The sequence below is a fragment of the Cebus imitator genome, unplaced genomic scaffold (assembly GCF_001604975.1).
Source record: "Cebus imitator isolate Cc_AM_T3 unplaced genomic scaffold, Cebus_imitator-1.0 Scaffold13, whole genome shotgun sequence".
Classification (NCBI taxonomy): domain Eukaryota; kingdom Metazoa; phylum Chordata; class Mammalia; order Primates; family Cebidae; genus Cebus; species Cebus imitator.
Window position 1 is genome coordinate 12189413 of NW_016107328.1, and position 23962 is coordinate 12213374.

Genomic DNA, 23962 nt, shown 5'->3' on the forward strand with positions numbered 1-23962 from the left:
AACAGAGAGCTATGCAACCCCTTTTGCAACCAAGCAACACAGTCAGCCAGCATTTTGCAGTGCACATCGTGGGGAGGTGGAACTACTTGTTGAGAATCAACTCATAGACCTGGCACAGTGGCTCAAGCCTGTATTCCCAACACATTGAGAGGCCAAAACAGGTGTACTGCTTGAACCCAGGCATTCAAGACCAGCCTGGGCAACATGACAAAACCCCATCTCTACAAAAACACAAAAAGTAAACAACTGTGGTAATATGCGCCTATAGTCCCAGGTACTCAGGAGGCTGAAGTGGGAGGACTGCTTGAGACAAAGCAGAGGCTGCAGTGAGCTGTGACTGTGGCACTGTACTCCGTCCTGGGCAACAAAGTGAGACCCTCTCTCTCAAAAAAAAAAAAAAAGTAATCAGCTCATAAAGTGTTAATATTTTTAAAAATGTATTTGTGACTTCCAGTGGTTTAAAGAGTTCACCTAAATTGAAAAGACAAAAAGACTAACTCTCAATAAATAGGCAAAAGACTAAAATCATCAAACATGAAATACAAATCACCAATTCATAAGAATGTTCAATCTCACTTGTAGTCAAAGAAATAAGATCATCTTCCCAGCTATTAGTAAAGTTAAAAAGCAAAGTTAAGCTGGGTGCAGCAGCTCATGCCTAGAACCCTAGCACTTTGGTTGGCCAAGGTTGGAGGATCGCTTGAGTCCTGGAGTTCAAGACTAGCCTGGAGACCTTGTCTCTACAAAAAAAAAAAAGAAAAAAAAATGAGCCAGGTGCAGTGGTGCACACCTGTAGTCCTAGCTTCTCGGGAGGCTGAGGCAGGAGAACTGGGGACTGAGCTCAGGAGTTCAAGGTTGCAGTGAGCTGTGAAAGCACCACTGCACTCCAACCTATGAAAGAGGGCGGTCTCGCTCTTTAAGAGACCCTATCTCTTAAAAACAAAAAACAAAACCCAGAGTTGAACAACCGCACACCTTGATGCCAGCAAGCCTACCACACTAGAAATATAAATTGTTTTAAAAAACAATAATAATAATTTCTGGGAAATTAATCAATCTTCTGGGAAATAATTTGGCCACAAGGAGCATGCATTTTAAAGTTGCTCAACTTTTTGGCAGCAGGATTCTACCTCTAGGAATCTATCCCTAGCCAATGAAAGGAAATGCAGAGTAAGGTTCCTGTATGAATGCACTTGCTGCGAGGCTATTTATCACAGCCCGCACTGGAAACCAAGCAAATGTACAAAGTACACAGAATGCTCAAGTGAATCCCAAGACCCATCGTCTTCTGAGAAAACTTCCACAGCTTCCCACCTCACTGAGAGTCAAAGCTGGTGGCCAGCAAGGCCCTCGTGGTCTGGTGCCTGAGCCTCTGGTCCTCTCCTCCTTCTCCACCTCCTCCCTGCTGCTCGGGCCTCCCTGAAGCTGCCCCTCCCTAGATACCCACGTGGCTTGTCCTCGCGTCCCGCCAGTTTCACTCACACACCCCCTTCTCATGGACTCCTCCCCTGACCACCCAAGTTCCTCCCTGCTTTGGTTTTCTCCATCTGACAGGTGTACACATGTATTTTCTCTCTTTCCCCTCTAGAATGTAAGCCCCTTGAAAGTAAGAATATTTCCTGTTTTGCATCACTGCTTCAGAGTCCAGTATAAAGCTTGGCACAGGGAAAGCCCTCCATCAGCAGCTGCTCAGTGCATGAATGAGTGAACAAACACTAACCACAAGCAGGGAAATGGGCAGAGCTAACACAGGCCTGCCATTGGGCCCCTGAGAACATAATGGCCCTCAGTTTCTTCCAGGGCAGGGCCCAGACGTGGGATGAAGTACGACAAGCAGATGATGAGGCCAGGCACGGTGGCTCAAGCCTGTAACCCCGGCACTTTGGGAGGCCAAGGTAGAGTGGATCACTTAAGGTCAGGAGTTCAAGACCAGCCTGGCCAACATGGTGAAACCTCATCTCTACTAAAAATACGAAAATTAGGCAGATATGGTAGTATGTGCCCGTAATCCGAGCTACTCAGGAGGCTGAGGCAGGAGAATTGCTTGAATCTGGGAGGCAGAGGTTGCAGTGAGCTGAGATTGTGCCACGGCACTCCAGCCTGGGCAACAGAGTGAGACTTGTCTCAAAAACAAAACAAAACAAAACAAAACAGACAGTGAATGTAGCCATTAACAATTACATCATGAGCGCTTAATGACTTAGAAAAATGTTTTAACATGGAAAGTGGGAAAAGCAGGTAAAAAAATTCATAAACAGTGTTTAAAATATAAGGGAAAATTTTGTTAAGCCTAGAAAAATGCTCCAGGTGGTAATCCCATGGCTTAGCCTTCCTAGGGGTGGGGCTGCAATGCTAGCCCTCCCCTAGTCCCCACATGCTGCCCTACTCTGTGACTGCCAAACTGCAGGGCCTCCCACTGGCCCTGAGCTCAGTGCCTCCCAGTCCTGGAGCCCTTCCAGGACTGGGAGAGGCAGGTGGCTTCTTTTTGGGGTCTTGCCTACTTATTCTTCTTCTCCTTTCCCAGAAACCTCCCAGAGAATTTTGCTTATTGTATTCTCATTCACACCAAAGGCATAATTTCACTACAGAAAACAGAGGCACCAAGCAGGAGCAGAGAGAGTAGGGTGTGCTCAACTAGCAGCCCGGGCACGCCCAGTCCCAGTTCCCACCTGACTCCCATCCCATCCACTCTCCTTCCCATTCCCTGGCATGGCAGGTCCTGTATTCCGGGCCTCCCACTTCTCAATGTTTGCAGCAGGGACGCCCTGTCTCACGGGCAGCTTTATGTCGGGGGCTGCTGGGAAGACTGGGCCCAAAGGGAGGGTACCAAGGCCTCAGCTGGGCTTCATGGGAAAAACCTTGAGGACAGATTAACACTGTCTGCTCTTCCTGGTTGACAGCAAGCTATGAAGCTGCTCGCATCCCCTGTTTACTGAGAACCTGTTTCTCCCTCCTCCTCCCTCCAGGGACACTGTCATCTGCTCAGTATTCAGACGGCAGGATGAATACTGCAGAAATTCCATGTGACAGAAACTAGAATCCCAGACGCCACCACCTCCCAGACCAATGCTGTGGTACAGCACCCACTGCCCGTCCAACCTAAGGATGCATGCTACCTCAATGAGACCATCTCCACGCTCACATCACCCAAACCCTTGGGCTCTACCTGCCCAAAGATCTTTAATACAAAATCTTTCCGAGTTCTCTCCCCTAGTTAACTAAATTGCAACCACTCAACCAGGCCACGTCCCAATTCCATGGAGTCCAGGCATTCTAGAGCCGAATATTGTGGCAGAGGCCCTCAGCAGCTGCTGTAACCTCTCCCTGATGTGTGGAAGTTCCTTGCCTCCAGCCCCCATGTGCATACCTTCAGGGAAATGGAGCTCAGGACCTTCCCAGAGCCCTGTTTCCATTTCCCAAGGCTCTGCATGTTATCCAGAGCCAACCTACCCATGGGGTATCTCTTCTGGGCCTGGTTCTGCCCTTCAGAGTCAGCCAGAGGTCTTAGTCTTTGCATTGCATGATAATCCTTCAAAGACCTTGGCAGGGGGTGAGGGGGCGTGCCCTGCTGGGCCTGGTCTCCATGGCCACAGCCTTCATCAGCCCAGGAGAGACCACCTACAATGTGCCCCGACTCGCTTCCAGGAGAGCTCATTTCAGGCGATCCGCCCATTGCCTTTTATTTTATAACCCACATCAAGAAACTCCATTTCAATTTTAAAAGCTTGCAAAACACCATTTTCAGCCTCATCTAGTTTCTTGGCTCAACAGAGAGGCCATCGTGGCATGATCTAGGTGCTCAGCCTGATGGAGGTGGATGATTTCAGACCTGAAAGCCACAGCTGAAAACACTGGCTCCTCAGGGCAGGGAGAAGGTGAAGAATATCTCATTTTAAAGGAGGCTTTTTGGCCGGTCACAATGGCTCATGCCTGTAATCCCAGCACTTTGGGAGGCTGAAGTGGGCAGATTACTTGAGGTCAGGAGTTCAAGACCAGCCTGGCCAACATGGGGAAAACCCGTCTCTACTGAATATATAAAAATAAGCCAGGTATGATGGCGCGCACCTGTAATCCCAGCTACTTGGGAGGCTGAAGCAGGAGAATCTCTTGAGCCTGGGAGGTGGAGGTTACAGTGAACCGAGATCACGCCACTGTACTCTAGTGTGGGCAACAAAGTGAAACCCTGTCTCAAAAATAAAAAATCAAGGAGTCTTTGCAAAATCTTTAGAGAAGCTAGGCCTGTGTCAAAGGAAACGGGAAAAAGGAGGCAGCCAGGTGAACGGCTTTCCCAGCACAGCGGCGGCAGTGAGATGAGCATTCCTGCTCCTCACCCCGGAGGCCAGCACAGCAGGAGCAGGCTTGATCTGCCATCTCATTACTGAAGACAATTCAACGTGAAAGTTCTATCCTGGGTCCCCACCCCGGGGGCAGCACTGCCGACAGTGACAGAAGAGGGCGACCTCAGCTCTGGAGCCTGAACACCTGGGTTTAACCCCGGCTCTGCCCCATAGAAGCAGTCTGGTTCAGAGCCTGGGCTCTGCTGACGACACTCTTCCACTCTAGCAACCCTCCCAAGCCTGAGTTTCGTTAAGTGTAAAACGTGGCCAGTGATACCCATCCTACGAGCCCTCGAGCCCTCGTGAGGGTAGAAGGAGATGGCCGGTGTAAAGCATCCTGTCTAGCCAACACAGAGCTGGTACTTGGTGAGTGCTACTCTCTCCTGCCTTCCCCTTCCCTGCCCTCCTCCCCTTTGGTAGAGGCTTAAAAAAAAAAAAGAAAAGAAAGAAAGTTGTTTTAATTTAGTTGCCAAATATTTTCTTTTCAAAAAATCTGGATTTTCTGGCTTCTTTAGAAAAACTGGTAGATCTAGCAGCAATGGATCCACACAGCAACTTGTGACATCCACAAGGCCCCATCCCTCCACGGACACGATTCTCCAGTTTGCCACAGTCCCTACCCACCCCTGCCACTCACCCCTGAGCCACTTCACAAATTCTCTCCACTTCCCTGCCCTAGTGGGCACCAACCACCTGGGTGATTTTCCTTGGCTTCCCACACTTGCTTAGTTATAATTTTTTCTGCCAAGTCTTGATTGCTCCCTAATAAAACCAATTGTTCTTTTCTTATTATAAGGCAGAGAACATCCTCCTAATCACAAAGCAGAGTATACTGCTATAGGTAAGTCCTTTGAACATTTATTGAGCACCTAGTATGTGCATCACACTGCTGGGAGCTGGGGCCACAGGATGTAGAAACCATGGTTTCTGCCTTTGAGAAGCTCACAGCCAGTGGGGGAGATGCTAGAATCCACAAGGCGCCTCCCATGACCACCTTGGGCACTGGCCTGAGTTCCAGATTAGGCAGAGGTGAGTGAAGTTTTTTGTAGAGAGCCTGGTAAGAAATGTTTCTGGCTCTGTGGGCCATATAAGCTCTGTAGCAACTACTCAACTCTGCCATTGCAGCACAAAAGCCACTGATGATATGTTGACACAGTGTGCTGTGTTCCAGTATTTCCAAAAATCCGAGTCAGCTGGACTTAACGCCCATACCCTGCAGTTTGCTGAGCCTGTGTTAAAGTCCTTAATTTGCTGTATCAGCAGAATACCCCTCCATTTCTAGAAGAGAGGGGACTGTGGGCTTCAACCAGAGAGGAGATCTGCTCCCGTGGACTTACCAGGAGCAAGACCCCTGCCCCTCCAAGGAAAGGCCACTCTCTGGGGGCATTTCTCTGGTGTCATGAAGACCTGCATTTGAGTTTCGGCTTCGCCACTTACAGCGGAACTTTGAGCAAGTAATGTAATCTTTAAGCATCTGCTTTCTTATTACAAAATGGGGAAAATTAATTATTAGAGCTACCTCACAGGGTTATCGTGAGGATTAAGTATATGCCATGGAGTGAGCAATCCATTCTCACAGCCGCCGTGTGTCTTGAATGAATGAAACAGATTTGTTCATCTTTAGGTCTCTGGCATCATGCAGCAGGTGCCCCATAAATACCGGCTAAATCCATGGTCACAGGACTGAAGGGGCCTGGATAGAAGATTTTCTGCTCACTCTAAATGACCCACTCTCAATTTTTCAGAGCCGCCACCATGCACACAAGAAATTGCACTACCTTCTTTTAATCATTAAGAACATGCTAATATAGCTTTCTTTGGGAGTGTTTCTAAGCAAAAGTTAAAGAGTTAGGAAGCCACATTGCAGGGAAATGCTATTAAAAATGCACCTAGAGACTTCCGGACTTGAGTCTTCACAGGGCCCCGGGGAGCCTCAGGACGGCCTCCAGCCTCCACCGGCCCGCATCGGCACACCCTTTCCAGCCCACACACAAATCCTCCGCTCCAGGCAGCACCGTGCGGTCAGCTCTCTGAATGGGAGAGGTGGCACGCCACACACACAGGACTCCACAGAGCAAGGACGTGGCTAAGCGGGTGCAGGCACAGGAACAGGGGTCTGAGTCCTTGGTGTTGGGCAGGGCTGAGACTAGAAGAACAGTGCTGTTGCAATATGAGGCATCCACAGGCGACCAGATGGAGGTGTTGGGGGCCCCACTGCCCAATGCCCCCAAGCGATGCATGGGCCCAGGAGGTGGTACAAAAAAAGGCCAAGAGAACCAGGAGGGCAAAGAAAATCAGACTCCTGGGGCCACCAGAGGCAGGCCTTACTCACCTTCGGCTCCAATGGACACCAGTTTGACGCCTTTGCTTGCTATGAAATCCAGGGCCTTGTTGACGTTGGAGATCTTGTGCACCCTCATCTTGCCTCGCTCTGGCTTGGCCAAGCGTTCGCCTGTTTGGATCAAAAGGGAGGAAAAGGAACATGAGAGGCTGTGACCCAGGGGCCAGGGCTCCTCTCACTACGCCCTCATCCAAGGCACAGCTTAGCTAGGCAGGAGTGTGTGCACGTGTACGTGCGCCCACACGCCACTCAGGTGCTGGAGAATGTCACCCTGGCAGGGGATGGGAGGGAGAATCTATGCTGCCTCTTCTTTCTTCCACTTCTCAGATCCAAATCTGCTTGCATCCACTCAACATTTATTTATCAAGCCCCTAGTGCATGCCAGGGATTTGGCTGGGTGCTAGGAATAGGGGGGTGAACAAAACAGTTTCTTGCCTTTATGTAATTATAGTCCAGTAGGAGAGACAGACCTTAAATAGAGAAACACAAATAAATATAGACAATGAACAAACACAAAGAAAGATCCATGCTCTTCAAAAGAGGAGGAGGAGGAGGAAGGAGGAACTGAGGTGTGGTCAGGAAAGGTCTGAGTCTCTGAGGCCGGGCAAAGGCCGCAGGGAATGGTGATCACGGCAGAAGGAACAGTAAATGCAAAGGCCCTGAACTCTTTCCAGCCTTCCTTTGGCCCTGGGAAGAGGGTATAGGTCACTCAAGTATTGCAGATGTCCCTGGTATTTAAATGGAGCTGCCTATAGCAGCCTGTCCCAAATTGAGAACCACAGTTCTTGTCCTGTTACACCCCCTCCTGTGGGCACCCAGGACTCAGCTCCGGGTCAACCCTCCACCCCTACCTCCAGATTCCACCTGAGAGCTTCTGCTGCTCAGGTTTCAAACTCAGAACCTTCGAGAAAATAGAAGTAGAGGGCCGGAAGTGGCTCACGCCTGTAATCCCAGCATTTTGGGAGGCTGAGGCAGGGGGATCACGAGGCCAGGAGTTCGAGATCAGCCTGGCCAATATGGTGAAACCCAGTCTCTACTAAAAATACAAAAATTATCCAGGCATGATGGTGCGTGCCTGTAATCCCAGCTACTAGGGAGGCTGAGGCAGGAGAATCGTTTGAACCCAAGGGGTGGAGTTTGCAGTGAGCCAAGATTGTGCCACTGTACTCCAGTCTGGGCAACACAGCAAGACTGTTTCCAAAAAAAAAAGAAAGAAAGAAAAGAAAATAGAGGTAGAGGAGCTGGCTCTCCAAATACCCCATTTTATCCCGGAACAAAGAGCATCCACGGACCTCCTGAAATGATCTAGAATTTTCTAAGTGCAACATGTGGCCATACCTAGGGAAGGGGTACATAGCTTTCAGGATCTCTAAGGAGCCAAGGACCCCAAAAGGCTGAGAACCACCAATGCAGAGCCTGGAACTCAGGCCCCTTGTGCCTGCCCTTATCTCCCAACCAGTCCCTCTGTCTCTCCAGCAGGCCAACAGTCTGGCTGTGAGGGCTCCAGGGACCAGCCACTGGGATTCCAGGCCAGGCCCACCCTGTCAGAGCAGCACCTCTCCAGGCAGCCTCCCAGCAGCCCGCTAGCTTCTGGAAGACAGCAGACTTCCTGCCACAGATGGGATCTGGCTGTCAGCTCCTAGGGAAGCACAGCTGTTTTTTAAATTAAATCAAGACTTTCCCCTCGGGGCCCACCCAAGGCTCTGGCTGCAGTCTAGCAAGGTACACCAGCATTTCCTGTCCAGGGGATGGCACAGGGGCTCCCTCCCCACAGGATGGATGCAGGCAGCACCACGCCCCTCCCTGGAAGGCTGCTCCTGCTACAGCCCCAGCCCTTGGGGCCTGTCCAGCTAAGCGGAGCTCCCCAGCCATTCAGCAGCTGTGCACACTGGCTGGAATGGGACTTCTGCAAAAGACAGTGGAGGAGGCAAGGGTTAAACACGGGAGAATGGGAAAAGCTTCCCAGGCCTGGGCCAGTAGCTCTTAAACATCGGTCAGCACAAAATCACCTGGAGAACTTGCTAAACTGTGGCCGTCTGGTCCCTTTCCCCTCTCACTAAGTTTGTGACTAGGAGGTCTGGCGTACGGTTTGGAAATCTGCATTTTGAAAAGCAATCCTGCTGATTCTGGTGTGGGTGGTCCAGGGACCACACTTCAAGAACAGCGTCTGTTGGCAGCCTCCCCTCCTTCTCCTCATCCTGAGGCACGCTACCCATCTCCAAAGATGATCAGCAGAAAAAGGTAACACTTCACAGAACAGATCTTCCAGCCCTGGGAAAGAGACACGTGACTTACAGAAATGCACAGGCTCCCCTGGGCATAGGTCAGACCCATGCAGCAGGAACATACTGAGTATCGTGTGGACAAGCCCAGCTCTGGGCACTCAGCCGTCCTAATGTTCCCGGAGCACCACCTATGTGCCTGGTGCCGTTCTAAGCACCTGGCACACAGAGAAGATGGCCTGCCCCAAGAGCTCAGTGTGGAGCGGAGAAGAAAACAAGCGAACCTAAAATGATTACTCTTTCTGGTAAAAGACACAGCAGAGGAATCAATGGGGTATTACAGGTGCCGGGGAGCGGGGGTGGGGGGGGAGGCAGGGCACAGTCCACTCAGATTAGGCAAGAAGGGAGGGGTGAAGCCTTCTTGAAGGACACCCTCAAGCTGAGTTTTGAAGAATAATAAACAGTAAGGCCAGACTTGTTTACAACTGGAGAAGGCTGGCGGAGGAGGCAGGAAGCAGGGACATTGTAAAAGGCAATTAGAGGCCAGGTGCAGTGGTTTACACCTGTAATCCCAGCACTTCGTGGGGCTGAGGCCGACCTGAGGCCAGGAGTTCAAGACCAGCCTGGACAACATGGTGGCACCTCATCTCAAAGAAAAAAAGGAAAAAGAAAAGAAATAAAAATAAATAAAGGCAGTTAGAGGAAAATACTATGGTGGCTCCCCAAAAAATTAAACAGGGAATTCCCATGTGACCTAGCAATTTCACTTTGGGGAATATACCAAAAAAAAGAACTGAAAGAGGGATTTTAAAAATATTTATTTGTACACCCATGTCCCAGCATTATTCAATAGAGCCAAAAGGTAGAAACAACCCAAGTGTCCACCCTCAGATGAATGAACAAAATGTGGGGAGCCATTAAATATTTGTAACTCATACATACAATGGAATATGATTCAGCCCTACAAATGAAAGGGATAACAGGTGGGGCGAGGTGGGTCACGCCTATAATCTCAATATGGGAGGCCAAGGTGGGCAGATCACCTGAGGTCAGGAGTTCGAGACCAGCCTGACTAACACGGTGAAACCCTGTCTCTACTAAAAATAAAAAAAAAAATTATTCGGGTGTGGTGGCGCATGAACATGCCTGTAATCCCAGCTACTTGGGAGGCTGGGGTAGGGAGGCAGAGGCTGCAGTGAGCCAACATCGCGCCATTGCACTCCAGCCTGGGCAACAAGAGCGAAACTTCATCTCAAAAATAAAATAAAATAATTAAAAAACAAAAATAGGGCAGTTAGAGTTTGTGCAAAGGCACAGGGAAAGAAAAGTGCATGTCATCTGGGGAGAACCGCACGTCTCCCCTGGCAGAGGCAGAGGATCTGAGGTCTGATACCTTTTTGGGAATAGTTAGTTAAAAACAAAGCAGGTGCCGGCTCATGCAGGATCATCAAGCTATGCTAAGGAATGTGGACTGCAGGCTCAAAGTCCTGGAGAGGCGCCGGGGGCTGAGGGCTGTGAGCAAGGAACGGCGTGACCATATTTGGACTGACTGTTGGGTGAGCCCTCTGGCTACAGCGACGGGGGTGGACTGCCAGGAGGAGCTGGGGCAAAGGCCTTTGTGGCATCATCTGGGTGAGAGTTCACACAGGCCACACTGACACCACAGCAGCAGGGGTTAAAAGAAGGATCGGGAAGAAGGAATCAGAATGAACAGAACATCAGTAACAAGTTACAAAGAAGAACTGTCTATGATCTTCAGCTTGGGTGCAGAAGAACAAGACTCTGGGAGGGAAAAGAGGTTTGCTAGGCCAGGAGTGACAGAAGCACAGAGTTTTGGACATGCTGAGAGGATCGTGTGGGACATCGGGGTAGAGACGCCTAGCAAGGTTTGGTATTTGAGAGGCAGCTCAATAGATCTAGGGCTCACTGGCGTCAAGGCGAAGATAAAGTGAAGAGAGTAGCTACGATGGCCCTGTGTGTCAACAAAGGCTAGACTCACGGGACTCCCATCCTTTAAGGGCTGGTGGCAGAAAGGCATTCACAAGCAGGCTGAGATGTGTGTGCCAAGACAGCTGTCCCTCTAGACATCTGGACAAACCAGCGGCTAGGGAATGGCTTGGGTTACCTGGATACAGGTAGATAGGTAGTAATGGAGCCAAGGTTTGGAGACAGTCACCCACAGTTAACATTATTGGCCACAGAATCCTGGTACTGGGGAGAAGGAGCCTCAGTTCCTTCAAACCACCCCCAACCTTTTTTTTTTTTTTTTTTTTTTTTTTTAAACAAATGAGGATGCTGAAACAGAAAAGGCAAAGCAACTTGTCCAAAGCAACTGGATGGCTGGCAGCAGAACCAGGACTCAGACCAGACCCAGGCTCCTACTATGAATTCAAACATATCATCTCCAACTTGTTTCAAACAGACCCAGAACCAGCTGTGCCCATGGGCAGAGCAGACGTCAAGGTGTCAGGCAGAGCCACAGGCAGCACCTCGTCCTGGGCCAGGGTCCGCCTCACCTGAGATGACCTCCAGCAGCAGCATGAGCTTCAGGCCATCCCGGAAGTCCTCTTCGATGTTCTCGATCTGTGTCCCTGCCTTCCGGAGGTGGGAGTTGCACCATGCCGTGAATGTCTGGGCAGAGAGAAGAAGGGCAAGTCGTCAGGGGGCTGATGTCATCCTCATTGGACAAGTCATTTAACGGGGTTGGGGGGTTGGCAGTGGACACCCACTCAGCAGAGTCTCTCAACACAGTTGTCCCACCATGGTCTCATTCACTGCATCAACCAAGTGCTGAGCTCTCCACAGGGCAGCAGCCTAGGGGCTCTATACAGAGCCCACTGCATGGGTGGGAGCCAGCAGGAGAGATGAAGCAGCAATTCCCTTAACATCCACCTCCCAGCCCTCCCTCGAAGACATCATGCCCACCCACATTTGAAAATGCCACAATTCCATTCTTACAAGTTACCTTTTAGATTATAACACTTGGTTTCAATCTTCACAGTTTTAAGACAGAGTAACCCAGGAGTAACATATTAAGCCCTGTTGATACCTTAGGGTAAATTAGTGTATTAAATCCTTTCTCATTTGGCAGCCAACTAACAGAAAGGAGTAACAAGTTTCACTGAGGGCAGAATTCAGACACACAGTGTCAGGATAAGGGGGAAGAACAGTAAGCACCCCAATGTCTATTTGTGTGTGTTTTAGGTGGGATTAGGGGTACCTTAAGCTGCAAAAGCATGAGTTCCAGAAAGGGAATGTAAGAAGGTTAAATCAAAGACCATCAGCTTCATAGTTACTTCTCTATTAAGCAGATCATGATCAGGTGAGGCAGCAACCAAGCCATCCTGTGCCAACAGCACCACCTGGTGGCTCAAACAGGAACAGGGTGTCTCAACAAACATGAGAAACAAAAGCATGCATCTCAATTTCACGCATCCATCTAAAACAGTGTCTCTCCCCAGCTGTCACAGTCCGTGGCAATCAGAGAGAAGGGCTCCCTTGCTTTAGATCTAAACCATTCATTGGCAACTCTAGACTTCTCTGCACCAAATGGCACTACCAATTACATGGGGCTCACCCAACATCAGAGCCATTCAGCTCTCTTCCCACCTGCCCTGCAAAGTTCAAAGGGTGGGCAGTGTATCATTCATGTGATAGTAGGAACCACACTAGAAATACTCTTCCTCCTAGGGAAGGTCACAGCCTCATGATCCGCACCACCCCTTCCTCCTGCCTTGGGGAACTCCAGAGTGAAGTGGCAATGAGTGGTCAGGAAGAGGGAAGAACATTACACCAGTGAGTATGGGGGAAAAGAAATGCCTGCTTAGATTTAGAAGCAAAGGTTGTAGAGCCTGGGAGCAAGAAAGGGAGCAGGGGGATGGAAGCTATCACTCCACACAGGTGGGGAGAAAGGGAAGCATTATGGCTTTGGGCTTAATCTTTCAATCATGTCTCATTAGTAACTTACCAATACAGAATACCTCTCTCCCTGCAAACATATCTCCACTCTGCAGGCCAGTCTATGCCCAGGATGAAGAGAAAAGGGATATTGTGCTACCTCGGAGCTTTGGGAAGACTGGCACACAGATCGGGGGTGGACAGGGGAATACAATGACTTCCAATGTCCTCTCTATCTTGCTTGGCTAACTCACTCATCTTTCAAGACTGGGTAGAGATATCACCTCCTCCAGGGAGCCTTCCTGATGAACACAGCCACATCACCCTGCATTCACCCATTATTGCCTAGCCACTTGTCAGCTCCACACCTGGGAGCTCCGGGAGGTAGAAACTCAATGTTCACCTTTATATCCCAGAGACCCAGGGCACAGAGTCAGGGACATAGCAGTGAGCTAAAGAGCAAAAATCCCTGCCTCTGAGCAGCAGACATTCTAGTGGGTGTTAAGAATTGGGCAGCCGGGTGAAGGCAAAGGGGGGAACTGGATGCAAAGCTGAGAGAGTCCTGGGAGATCCAACTGCACCTTGCGGGTGGGGCTGAATGCTCTCCAGGCAGGGGGTGATGGGACAAACAGTGCTCTTGGGGACCCTCTGGACCCAGACGACAGCTCAGAGGAAAGCGGACACAGCAGGGGAGGGAAGCATATGTACGGGGCATCCTTCCTCCGGCACTGGCACTGCAGGAGGTGAGAGGGCCTTTAGCCTTTACCCTTATTTTCTTTTAACTTCTTTTTAATTGGTAGAAAAAATATTAAAGGATTTTTAACTCTTTAAAACAAATATAATTGATTTTGGTTTGCACATTCTCCCCCAGCTATCATCTGTCCACACTGTGGGTCTGCCCGGCGTCTTCACGTTGCGCATTCACCCTGGGGTGGGCAGTCTTTTCTCATTCATCACCATCTTGGCCCTCCCCAGCACCCACTCCCAGGCCCACCGTGCTGAACCTTCAGCCTAAGGTTTTCTACTCCCTCGAGGGGAACCACGTCAGCCCCAGCAACTCAAAGGGATGCTTTCAGGTCCCATGTGGCCTGAAACACCCAGGGTCCCGGCAGGCACTGCCCTGTGCCCGCCCAGCTGAGGGCTGTAAATTCTCACTGTTTACTACCCAGTTGTGGAGGGGGTTGGGGTGAGATAAAGGAGGAAGAGGCGGCTGTTGTAAAAAGACACTGCTTTTGAAAGAGGAAAAGCACTGTTGAAAGCAGCCAGCCCCCTTTCCTGGGGAAGCCAGGCTTAGCCCTGGGAAACAAAACACACCTGTGTTTGCTCGGGTCTCCTGGACAAAGCCCTGGAACATGGCTTTACTAAAAACCCCCGGTCCCCAGAGGCCCCGTAGATTACTGCCTTGAAGGGGGCTCTGAGCACCTCTCAAACTGGAAAGTTTCCCCAACAAGCAGCACCCACCGGAAAGTTTAGGCAAGAGGAGGAAATGGTGGCAGTAAGTCAGTGATTAACAACACGCACTTGAGGACGTCTCAGAGCTGGGTTCAGTTCTCAGATCCACCATTTACTGGCTGTGTGACCTTCAGATTAACCTTCCTAAACTTCAGCTCCCTTTGCAGTAAAACAGGGAGAGTAACAGCACTTCATCAAAGTTAAAAAGATTAACTCAAAAATATCCATAAAGAACTTGCCATTTAGTAAATGCTCAGTGAACAGTGGGGAGGAGGAAGAGGACTAGCTCCCCGAATTGTTCCCGGGGCCAGGTGTCAGAGGACTCATTCCTCTGCGCTCCCACCCCACGTCCTCTCCCTGCCCCCAGCCACCAAACTCTCCTGTTTTGGGTCCCACCCCTCCCTGCGATGTACTGTTTCCAAGATGACAACACGCAAGCTCTTTTTATTTTTCTGAGACAGAGTCTCTGTCACCCAGGATGGAGTGCAGTGGCGTAATCTCAGCTCACTGCAACCTCCACCTCCAGGATTCAGGCCATTCTCCTGCCTCAGCCTCCAGAGTAGCTGGGACTACAGGTGCATGCTACCACACCCAGATAATTTTTTTGTACTTTTAGTAGAGATGAGGTTTCATGTTAGCCAGGATGGTCTTGATCTCCTGACCTTGTGATCCACCCACCTGGGCCTCCCAAAGTGCTGGGATTACAGGCATGAGCCACTGCACCTAGCCCTGAGCTCTTTTTTGAACCAGTGCTAGTGCATTCGTGGGAGAGGGCTAAAACTACAGCATAGGTGCAGAAAACCAGGGATTTCCACAGTGATCTCATGCACCCCTGCAGAGGAGGTCTGACAGCTGAACGCACACCATACAACCATAGCCTCTCTTCCAGCCCCGGGCTGCCTTGGTCTTGAGGCTCAAGCTCCAGTATGAAGGGGCGGCATCTGCTCCTTAGCAGTGCTCCATGGGTCCAGCAAGGAGGAAAAGGCCAAAGCCACAGGAGAGGCCTACGCTAGGGACCCACAGCCCCAAGACCTCCAGCCTGGATGCCTAGTGAGGTGGACAGTGCTTCCCCAGCAGGTTTATGGCCCAGCCCACATTCAAACAAAGGGTACAGGGCCATTTTCCTGCCTCAGCCCCACCAGGCCCTGCCCTACCTGACCTCCCCTCACCCCAAGAGCCATCTTCAAGTCACCTCCTTGGGCCATGCCCAGGCTCACAGCCTACAAAGCAGAACTGGGATGGCAGTCTTCAGTGGAGCCACTCCATTCCAGAAATGGCTTCAGGGATGCCGAGAGGTCCCAGGAAAAGTCTTGGGACCAAGGACCGCATTGGGACATTCCTGCAGAGCAGCAGCAATGGCCTCCTCCCCTCTCGGAAGCCCTATCTGCATTCCACCCGCCCCTGCCCTGCACAGCCTCACAGAGCCGGGGACAGAGGGAGGGGCCGCAAAACAACCTGGACCCCTGCTCAGCCTCTCACGGACCTTGAAGCCGCTACCCACGTCTAACATGGTTTAAAGGTGCTTTCAGGAGGTAGAGTGTCCAGCCCTGTAGTTCAGGGTTGTAAAGAGGGCCCCGGCCAGGCTCCAACACAGGGGCCCCAGGCCAGGCTCGCGGCCATGGAGCTGGCCATAGAAACCTGCAGCACAGGTCTCACAGCCCTGCTCTCACAGATTCCGCTAACATCTTTCCAGCATATCTTTCCCAGGTATCAAGTTGATATGCTTCCTTTAAAATGTGTTGGAAAGGAATACGGCTTTTGAGAATGTGCCTTCCCTGACCCCTAGCTCAGACACACTGCAATGTGTCTGAAATAAAAGTGGTGGTGTCTACCATCATCATCACTGCCTAAATTTTAGATTCTAAAAGGATGTCTAAATTATCACACTCAGCAGGGATCTGCAGTACAGAAGATCACCCGAAGCATGAGTTAGGGGATGAGCTTTTACAGTCAAGCATTCTTCATCCCCTTGGTCATGGTGGGAGGGAGGCGTAGAACACAAGACCCTGAAGCAGGCGGGTCATGGGATTTGCTGGGATCACTCCGCAGACAAGTACCCATGGGAATGCAAGGATTTAGTCACTCTAAAGAAGACATTGCAAATCCAGGCCTATCAACTTCTAGCAAGTGGTCCACCCTGGACAAGTGACCTGACGTGCCTCTGCCTTAAGGCACCATCTGTGAAACGGCGGTAGTAACAGCACCTACCCAGGGGATTATTGGAGGAGTCAATGAGACAGTCTGCTTAAAACACTGAAAATGTTATAGCACCTGCAATAATTATCCATTGCTACTATTGCCACCACAATTAAGGGTATAATTATTATAAGTTTATGCTGTTAACACACCTCATAAAGGACTGTTAGAACTACAAGAGGTGTTACGCACCACCCAACTCAAACCTTGACTTTACAACTAAGGACACACACCAGAGAGGGTGAGCGGCTTTCCCCAGGCCACACAGCTGGGTATATTCACAACCCAACCTCCCAACTCCTCCACTCCCTCACACTTTCTGCTCCACCCAAATGACGTGGATTTCAGGTGCAGGTGTGGGTGGGTGCTGAAAGGGAGCAGCAGAACTAAGGCTGAGATTCTCAACAGTCAAACAGGTGAGCTGAATCTCATGGGGTGTCACTGAAAATGGGTCACTATGAAGTGAAAATACCAACCAGATGAAATCCAGGGGACTGCAGCCACCATAGGCACAGAGAGTCCAAGCTGATGGAACATCAGCAGAGTTGGCAGAAGATGGGCAGCCTCTCTGGGGCAGCCTGGTAGAGACAGGCTGAAAGAGGCAGAGCCCAGCAACAGGCAGGTGGCTGTCAAGAGGCAAGAATGATCATTCTAGATGGTAAGCAGACCAGACAGCCCTTTGGGGGAAACTCGGGAACTGGGGCTCTTTGACCAGGAGGAGAGATGAGATGGCCGAGGATTCACTTCAAATATCTAAAGACTCCCATGAATGAGTGAAGAAACTTGCTGGATACAGACTGGGCAGAACAGGCCAGTGGTGCGGAATGTGGGTCCTAGAGCAAGACGGACCTAGATCCAGTGAGTGACCTTGTGCAGGTGACCTGGCTTCTCCAAGCCTCCATCTCCACATCTGTAGAATGGGGATAATAATAGAACCTACCTCACAGAGTGGGGAAGACTGTTGCAGCAATGCGTGGAAAATGCTAAACACCATCACCCACACATAAAGCTCCATAAATGGCAGCTACTATTATTAGAATGAAGGACAAAGTTTCAGGGAATATTAGAGTTCAACATGATAAAGAACAGACCACAAGCTGGCTATACGGTGTGCTACCTGCTGCTGAAGGCAGGGCTCAGCAAGGGCCCTGGGAAGGGATTCCAGCAGCCCCTCTGGCTGAGCTAAGGAAGGTCCCTTATCATTCTGACTCTATGAGAGCCCGAGGCAGCCCTTGAAAATGTTGGTTTAGAGGACATTTTTTTTTTCAGCCTCCCGAGTAGCCGGGACTAAAGGTGCACACAACCATGCCCAGTGTGACGGTTAACACTGAGTGTCAACCTGATTGGGTTGGAGGATGCAAAGCATTGTTCCTGGATGTGTCTGTGAGGGTGATACCAAAGGAGATTAACATTTGAGTCAGTGGGCTGGGAAAGGCAGGCCCACCCTCAACCTGGGTGGGCACCATCTAGTCAGCTGCCAGCGTGGCCAGAGTAAGGGCAAGCAGAAGAATGTGGAAGGACTAGACTGGCTGAGTCTCCCAGCCTCCATCTTTCTCCCGTGCTGGATGCCTCCTGACCTCAAACATCAGACTCCAAGTTCTTCACTTTGGGACTCAGACTGGCTTCCTTGCTCCTCAGCTTGCAGACAGCTGAGTGTGGGACCACACCTTGTGATCCTGCGAGTGAATGCTCCTTAACAAACTCCCCTTTATATACATGTCATTCTATTAGTTCTGTCCCTCTAGTGAGCCCTAATACACCTGGCTATTTTATTATTTTTAATTTTTCATAGAGACTGGGTCTCCCTATGTTGCCCAGGCTGATCTCAAACTTCTAGCTTCAAGCGATCCTCTCACCTCATCCTCCAAAGTGCTGGTTACCTGTGTGAGCCACTGCCACCAGCCTACACCTGTTTAGAGAGTCCAGTCAGACCAAGGGTCACACACGCCGAGGTCTAAGCAAGGTTTATCAACCTCAGTACTACTGATATGTGGGGTCTGAAAATTTTTTGGTGGGGACAAGAAGCTGTTGGGTGTATCACAGGATGTTCAGCAGCACCCCTGAACCCCACCCTAGCTTCTGGAAACATTCCCCAACCCCAAGCTGTAATAACCAATATTCACCCCTCAGCTCCTCATCTGGAGGAGACAAACGCAGACCATAATAACAGCAGCAGCTGATACGTATTGAGCACGTGCTACATGCTAGACCCTGTCCTGAGTGCTCTACCTCCTTTAACTCATTTCATCATCACTAAGACACTGTGAGACAAGCGTTATTCTCTCCAATTTAGAGATGAGGAAACTAAGGCACCAGGAGGGCCAAGCGTAGGAAAAGCAGGGCAAGTTAGTCCTCATCTCCCTGTATTTTTTTTTCTTTTTTTGAGACAAATCTTGCTCTATCGCCCAGGCTCGAGTACAGTGGCGCAATCTCAGCTCACTGCAACCTCTGCCTCCAGAGTTCAAATGATTCTCCTGCCTAAGCCTCCTAAGTAGCTGGCATTACAGGTGCACGCCAACACACCCGGCTAATCTTTGTATTTTTAGTAGAGATAGGGTTTCACCATGCTGGCCACGCTGGTCTCAAATTCCTGACCTCAAGTGATCTGCCTGCCTCAGCCTCCCAAAGTGCTGGGATTACAGGCGTGAGCCACCGTGCCCGGACATCTCCCTGTATTCTTATGCATTTTTCTTGAAACGGTGGCCCTCTTGGGCTATCCTTTGTTTTTCTACCCAGGAGAAAACATCGTTATCCTGAAATACAAGTGTACCAAGATGCATGTGCGCTGCTCCATGGCAACTAGAATGCAGCTTCTGTATCACGGCAGGAGTGGCCCCCGGTAGAAGCAGCTCCTCTGTGCTCATATGGGAACATGGGCCCTTGGTTGCCACACTTCCAATGAAGAGAGACAGAAATCTGAACTTTTGCTGGGTGTAGTGGCTTATGCCTGTAATCCCAGCACTTTGGGAGGCCAATGTGGAAGGATCACTTGTGTCCAGGAGTTCAACACAGTGAGACCTCATCTCTACAAAAAAAATCAAACAAAATATAGTCAAGTGCTGTGGTGCGCACCTGTAGTCCCAGCTCCTTGGGAGGCTGAGGCAGGAAGATTGCTTGAGGCTGGGAGGTAGTGGCTACAGACAGCCATGAAAGTGCCACTACAGTCCAAACTGGGTGACAGAGTGAGACCCTGTCTCAAAAAAAAAAAAAAAAGCCTGGATTTTTATGTGACCTCCCCCAGTTTTGAAATTTTACCACAATGTGAAAATAAGATATCCCACAGGCCCCCCAAAAATGTCAGCAGGCTAAATCTGAATGAAGACCCATTGGGTCTTTGGTTTCACAATGGGAAAACATGAAAGCTTTCTAAGTCTCCTAACAAAGTTACACACGTAATAATATATGACACGTTCAAACAAGCACGCAGCAGACAGCTGTGCCTGCCACAGTTAACACTCCTGACAGCCTGGGGACATTAGCCATCTGGGGAGTCAGCAAAAGCCAGCAAGACTTCCTGTGAGGGGCAGTGGGTGCGCCTCTCCTAGGGCTGGATCAATGAGCAATACGCGTCAATACCTGTCACAAGGGCCTGCGGTTAGACACGCCACACACATGCCGCCGTGACTTGTAAATATAAAAAAGGTGCACTTGTCATTTACTCCATGTGCAGACTACATTTCTGATCATTGCCACTGTTGGTGGGTACAATGACAAAGGCACGTTACTGTGGGCAGGCGATTGGTACAACTCTGATGGAAAGCAACTCACCAAAGTGAACTAAAATGGGCACCAGCCCTTAGCCCAATTCTGGACCACCATCCTGAATCAAGATTAATAAATCTAGATAAAGCAAAGGCCATAAGCATACAAATGTTCTTGCCAGCATTCCTGGAGAGAGAAAAATGGGAAACAGCCAGAAATTATATTAATAAGGTATTAGGTTAAGTATACCATGCGTCATCATCCACTTAATGAAACATTATGTGGCCAAAATGATGGGTTCTGAAATTATGTTACTATGAAAAAAAAAACTGCTTATATAAAATTAACCGAAAAAAGCAGGATGCAAGCCTGTATGTACTGCAAGTTTAAAACTATGGGAGCAATCACACGAACATGAAAAAAATGACTAAAAACAAAACACATCAAAATGCTAACATGGCTCATGCTCCAGTAAGGATTTCTTGTTGTTTTACAGCTGTTTGTAAATGCAGTTGGTTTTTTATTATGATCTGCTCCTTCTCCCTTCTCCTGTCAGAGAGCTCTCTGTTTTTTGTTTTTTGTTTTTTGCTTTTTGAGATGGAGTCTCCTTCTGTCGCCCAGGCTGGAGTACAGTGGTGCAATCTCAGCTCACTGCAACCTCCACCTCTCGGGTTCCAGCAATTCTCCTGCCTTAGCCTCCCAAGTAACTGAGACTACAGGTACGTGCCACCACACCCAGTTAATTTTTGTATTTCTAGTAGAGACTGGGTTTCACTATGTTGGTTAGGCTGGTCTCAAACTCCTGACCTCAAGTAATCTGCCCGCCTTGGCCTCCCAAAGTGCGGAGATTACAGGTGTGAGCCACTGCGTCTGGCCAGAGCCCTCTGTTCTGATGTTTCAGCCTCAATACACACCCAGGCCATCCACTCTGGCTGACCTCTCCAGAGAAGCCTCCACTGGCAAAGGTGCTTTTTCCATTTGTTGCACAGTGCAATAAACAAGATAACGTACCTGCAGCCAAACAGGACCGGCTGGGCAGTGGGGGGACAGCGCAGGCTGCAGCCTCATGTGCTGGCCACACCTCTTCCAAGCACATCCTTCCACTCTCCCAGAATCGAAAATACCAGCCACCATTCAGGCCAGGGAAGTTCAGCGTTCAGAGGATGGGGTCAGGAAGCCTGGGTCCTGCCCTGGCTCAGCCAGGCGTGTGACCTCAGAGAAGTCACTTCAGTCCCTTCCAGCTCTGTAACCCCAAACAAGTCCCTCCTACCTTGCAGGCTACAGCCCAGCAACTTTTCCCATCATAACATGCCCAATGAAAAGACATAACCCAAAAGGACGCAGCAACAATCTTTCATTCCTGTGTAGGGTTTATTCCGATTAGTGGGCTCTCCCCCTTGCCAAAGAAAGCCAAAAAATTCCCCAGGGACGATTTCGTCTCAATGAACCCAAAGCATGTTCAGCATTTCCATCTCAGGACAGCCAGCTCCTAACCCTCCTCACCAAGCAGAGCCCTGATATTAGTTTCCTGGACAGCATCTAAAAGCTTCATGCTAGAATGTCACTAGCAGGACACAGAGGACCGGGATCATCACTGCCTCCAGGGAGGGAAATGGGAAGGCAGGGGGTGGGGGACATTTGCTTTTCACAGAATATGCTTTTGTTCCTTTTGAGTTTTCTACCAAAACCATTTGTACCAAAATGTGTTGTCATTTACTATCTTTTAAAAAAAAAAAAAACTATGCAAATATAAGAAAAGTCTGTCTGGGGGGTGGCAGAGGAAACTGTTATGGGAACTTAAGCCTGATCAAGATGTCAACCTCCCAAAAGCACCAAGGCTCCATGGCAGAACCCATGGTGGAAAAGCCAGTGGGGAGGCTGGCCAGGACTGGTGAAGTCCTGGGCAAGAAGCTGGAGGAAAGGGGCTTTGACAAGGCCTATGTTGCCCTTGGCCAGTTTCCAGTGCTAAAGAAAGATGAAGATGGCCAGGCACGGTGGCTCATGCCTGTAATGCCAGCACTTTGGGAGGCCAAGGCAGGAGGATCAAGATCGAGACCATCCTGGCCAACATGGTGAAACCCCGTCTCTACTAAAAATACAAAAATTAGCTGGGCATGGTGGTGTGTGCCTGTAATCCCAGCTACTTAGGAGGCTGAAGCAGGAGAATTGCTGGAACCAGGGAGTCGGAGGTTACAGTGAGCCGAGATTATGCCGCTGCACTCCAGCCTGGCAACAAAGCAAGACTCCGTCTCACAAAAAGAAAGAAAAAAAAAAAAGATGAAGACCTCTTCCAGGAATGGCTGAAGGACACTTATGTCGCCAACGCCAAGCAATCCCAGGTCTGCGAGAGTGGTATGATGCCTTCCCGTGATGCTCCCTGGAAGTCCTCAATCCTAGCCCTCATTCAGAGTTTGCATCTAAGTAGGGAGTCCTCCCCTGTCCTCTACAAAAAAAAGACTGCCATTGTGGTACTCACCTCGGATGTACGCCAGGGTCTTTTGGGAGTTTTCTACCCTGACCATTGCAACTTTTTTGGCTTCTGTGCTCTTGCATGCCTCCCTCTTCCTTTTTCCCTTGCCAATTCCCTGGGGACAGTTACCAGCTTTCCTGAATGGATTCCTGGCCCCGTCCCTCACCCCCGCTCTCACTTTCAGTCCGTTTGACACCATTTGGCTTTTTGGCAGAACAGTCACTGTCTTTGTAAAGTTTTTTAGATCAATAGTCAGTGGCTTTCCAAAAAAAAAAAAAAAAAAAGTCTATCTGGGAACATAGACATTTAATTGTGATGTCAGACCTCTGGGATAGGGTAGAGGGGACTTCCCATTTCTCTGGGATTATTTGGCAAGGGTGAGACAAGGCTCAGATATTATCGAGGAGGAAAAAGGATGTTTCCAAAATAAAGATAACAAATGAAAACATTATCCCATCTGTTTAAAAGAATGAGTTTGAGAATTAAATAAGATACAATATAGGGAAAGGGCTCTGAAGAACTTTAAAGTGTCCTATCAGTGGAAAATCTTAAAGAAAGTTGTCATTTGGGAGCAAGACATGAGGATAAACCAGCCATCACACACACATCTCCCCAAGAGTGAAGAAGGCAAACTGTTAACTGTGGGTAAGATGAGGGGCTGTGCTCTGGCCAAGTGACCCCAGGAAATCACCCAAATGAGCTTCTGCGCCTCCTGAAAATGGTGCACAGCTTCCTATACCAGCCAGCTTCTCCTCTGATGGTCCTTCTTCTCCCTGACTAGAGCAGCCAGGACCCTCTAGGACTGCTCTAGGCTCATCAAGTCAAAAACCAACTCCCCAGCCTCCCACAGCCCCTAGGCCTCCAGAGGCAAGCACCCTGCCAGCCTAAGCCAGCCCCCTGCTGTGTGGGGTGAGGTGGGGGGTGGTATATGAACTGCCCAGGGTCCTTTGAGAGGGCCAGGCCAGCACCTGTGCTCAGGGTTGAGTCCCCTGTAGCATCCACTGATGCTGAAGAGGTCACTGAGGTACAGCCAGGGGGCGTGTTGGAATCCCTCTGACGCCCATACAAGCATAGCCAGTCTGGCCAGGGCGTAGGCCCTGGGTGTTTTGTCTAAGCAAAGAGCTGCCCAGAACTGATCTCAGATGCCCAGTGTTCTCGCAAAGTAAATAAGAGTATCTGGCTAACTTATCAGGGGCTGATTGCCAGCCCTTCAAAGCCAGCCATCGGCTGGTTCACGCACTGAGGAAAGCAGTCTTCGGGAACATCTCCACCCAGATCTGTCTACTTTCCACCCACCTGGGAGTGGCTGCTGAAAAAGCTGACAACCTCCAGGCCTCTGCTGGGA

The 23962-nt window shown here is 49.8% G+C and overlaps 1 protein-coding gene across 3 annotated transcripts in view; it reads right to left on the reverse strand.

The window, feature by feature from the left end:
• ACTN1 (actinin alpha 1) overlaps positions 1-23962 on the reverse strand; it is a 105555-nt gene that overhangs the window by 38268 nt on the left and 43325 nt on the right. For all 3 annotated transcript variants that reach the window (XM_017500964.2, XM_017500973.2, XM_017500970.2), the window contains exons 2-3: positions 11417-11531; positions 6670-6789 (exon numbers count right to left, since the gene is read on the reverse strand). In XM_017500964.2, coding sequence (XP_017356453.1) covers positions 6670-6789; positions 11417-11531 — 235 coding nt within the window. The remainder of the gene's footprint in view (positions 1-6669; positions 6790-11416; positions 11532-23962) is intronic.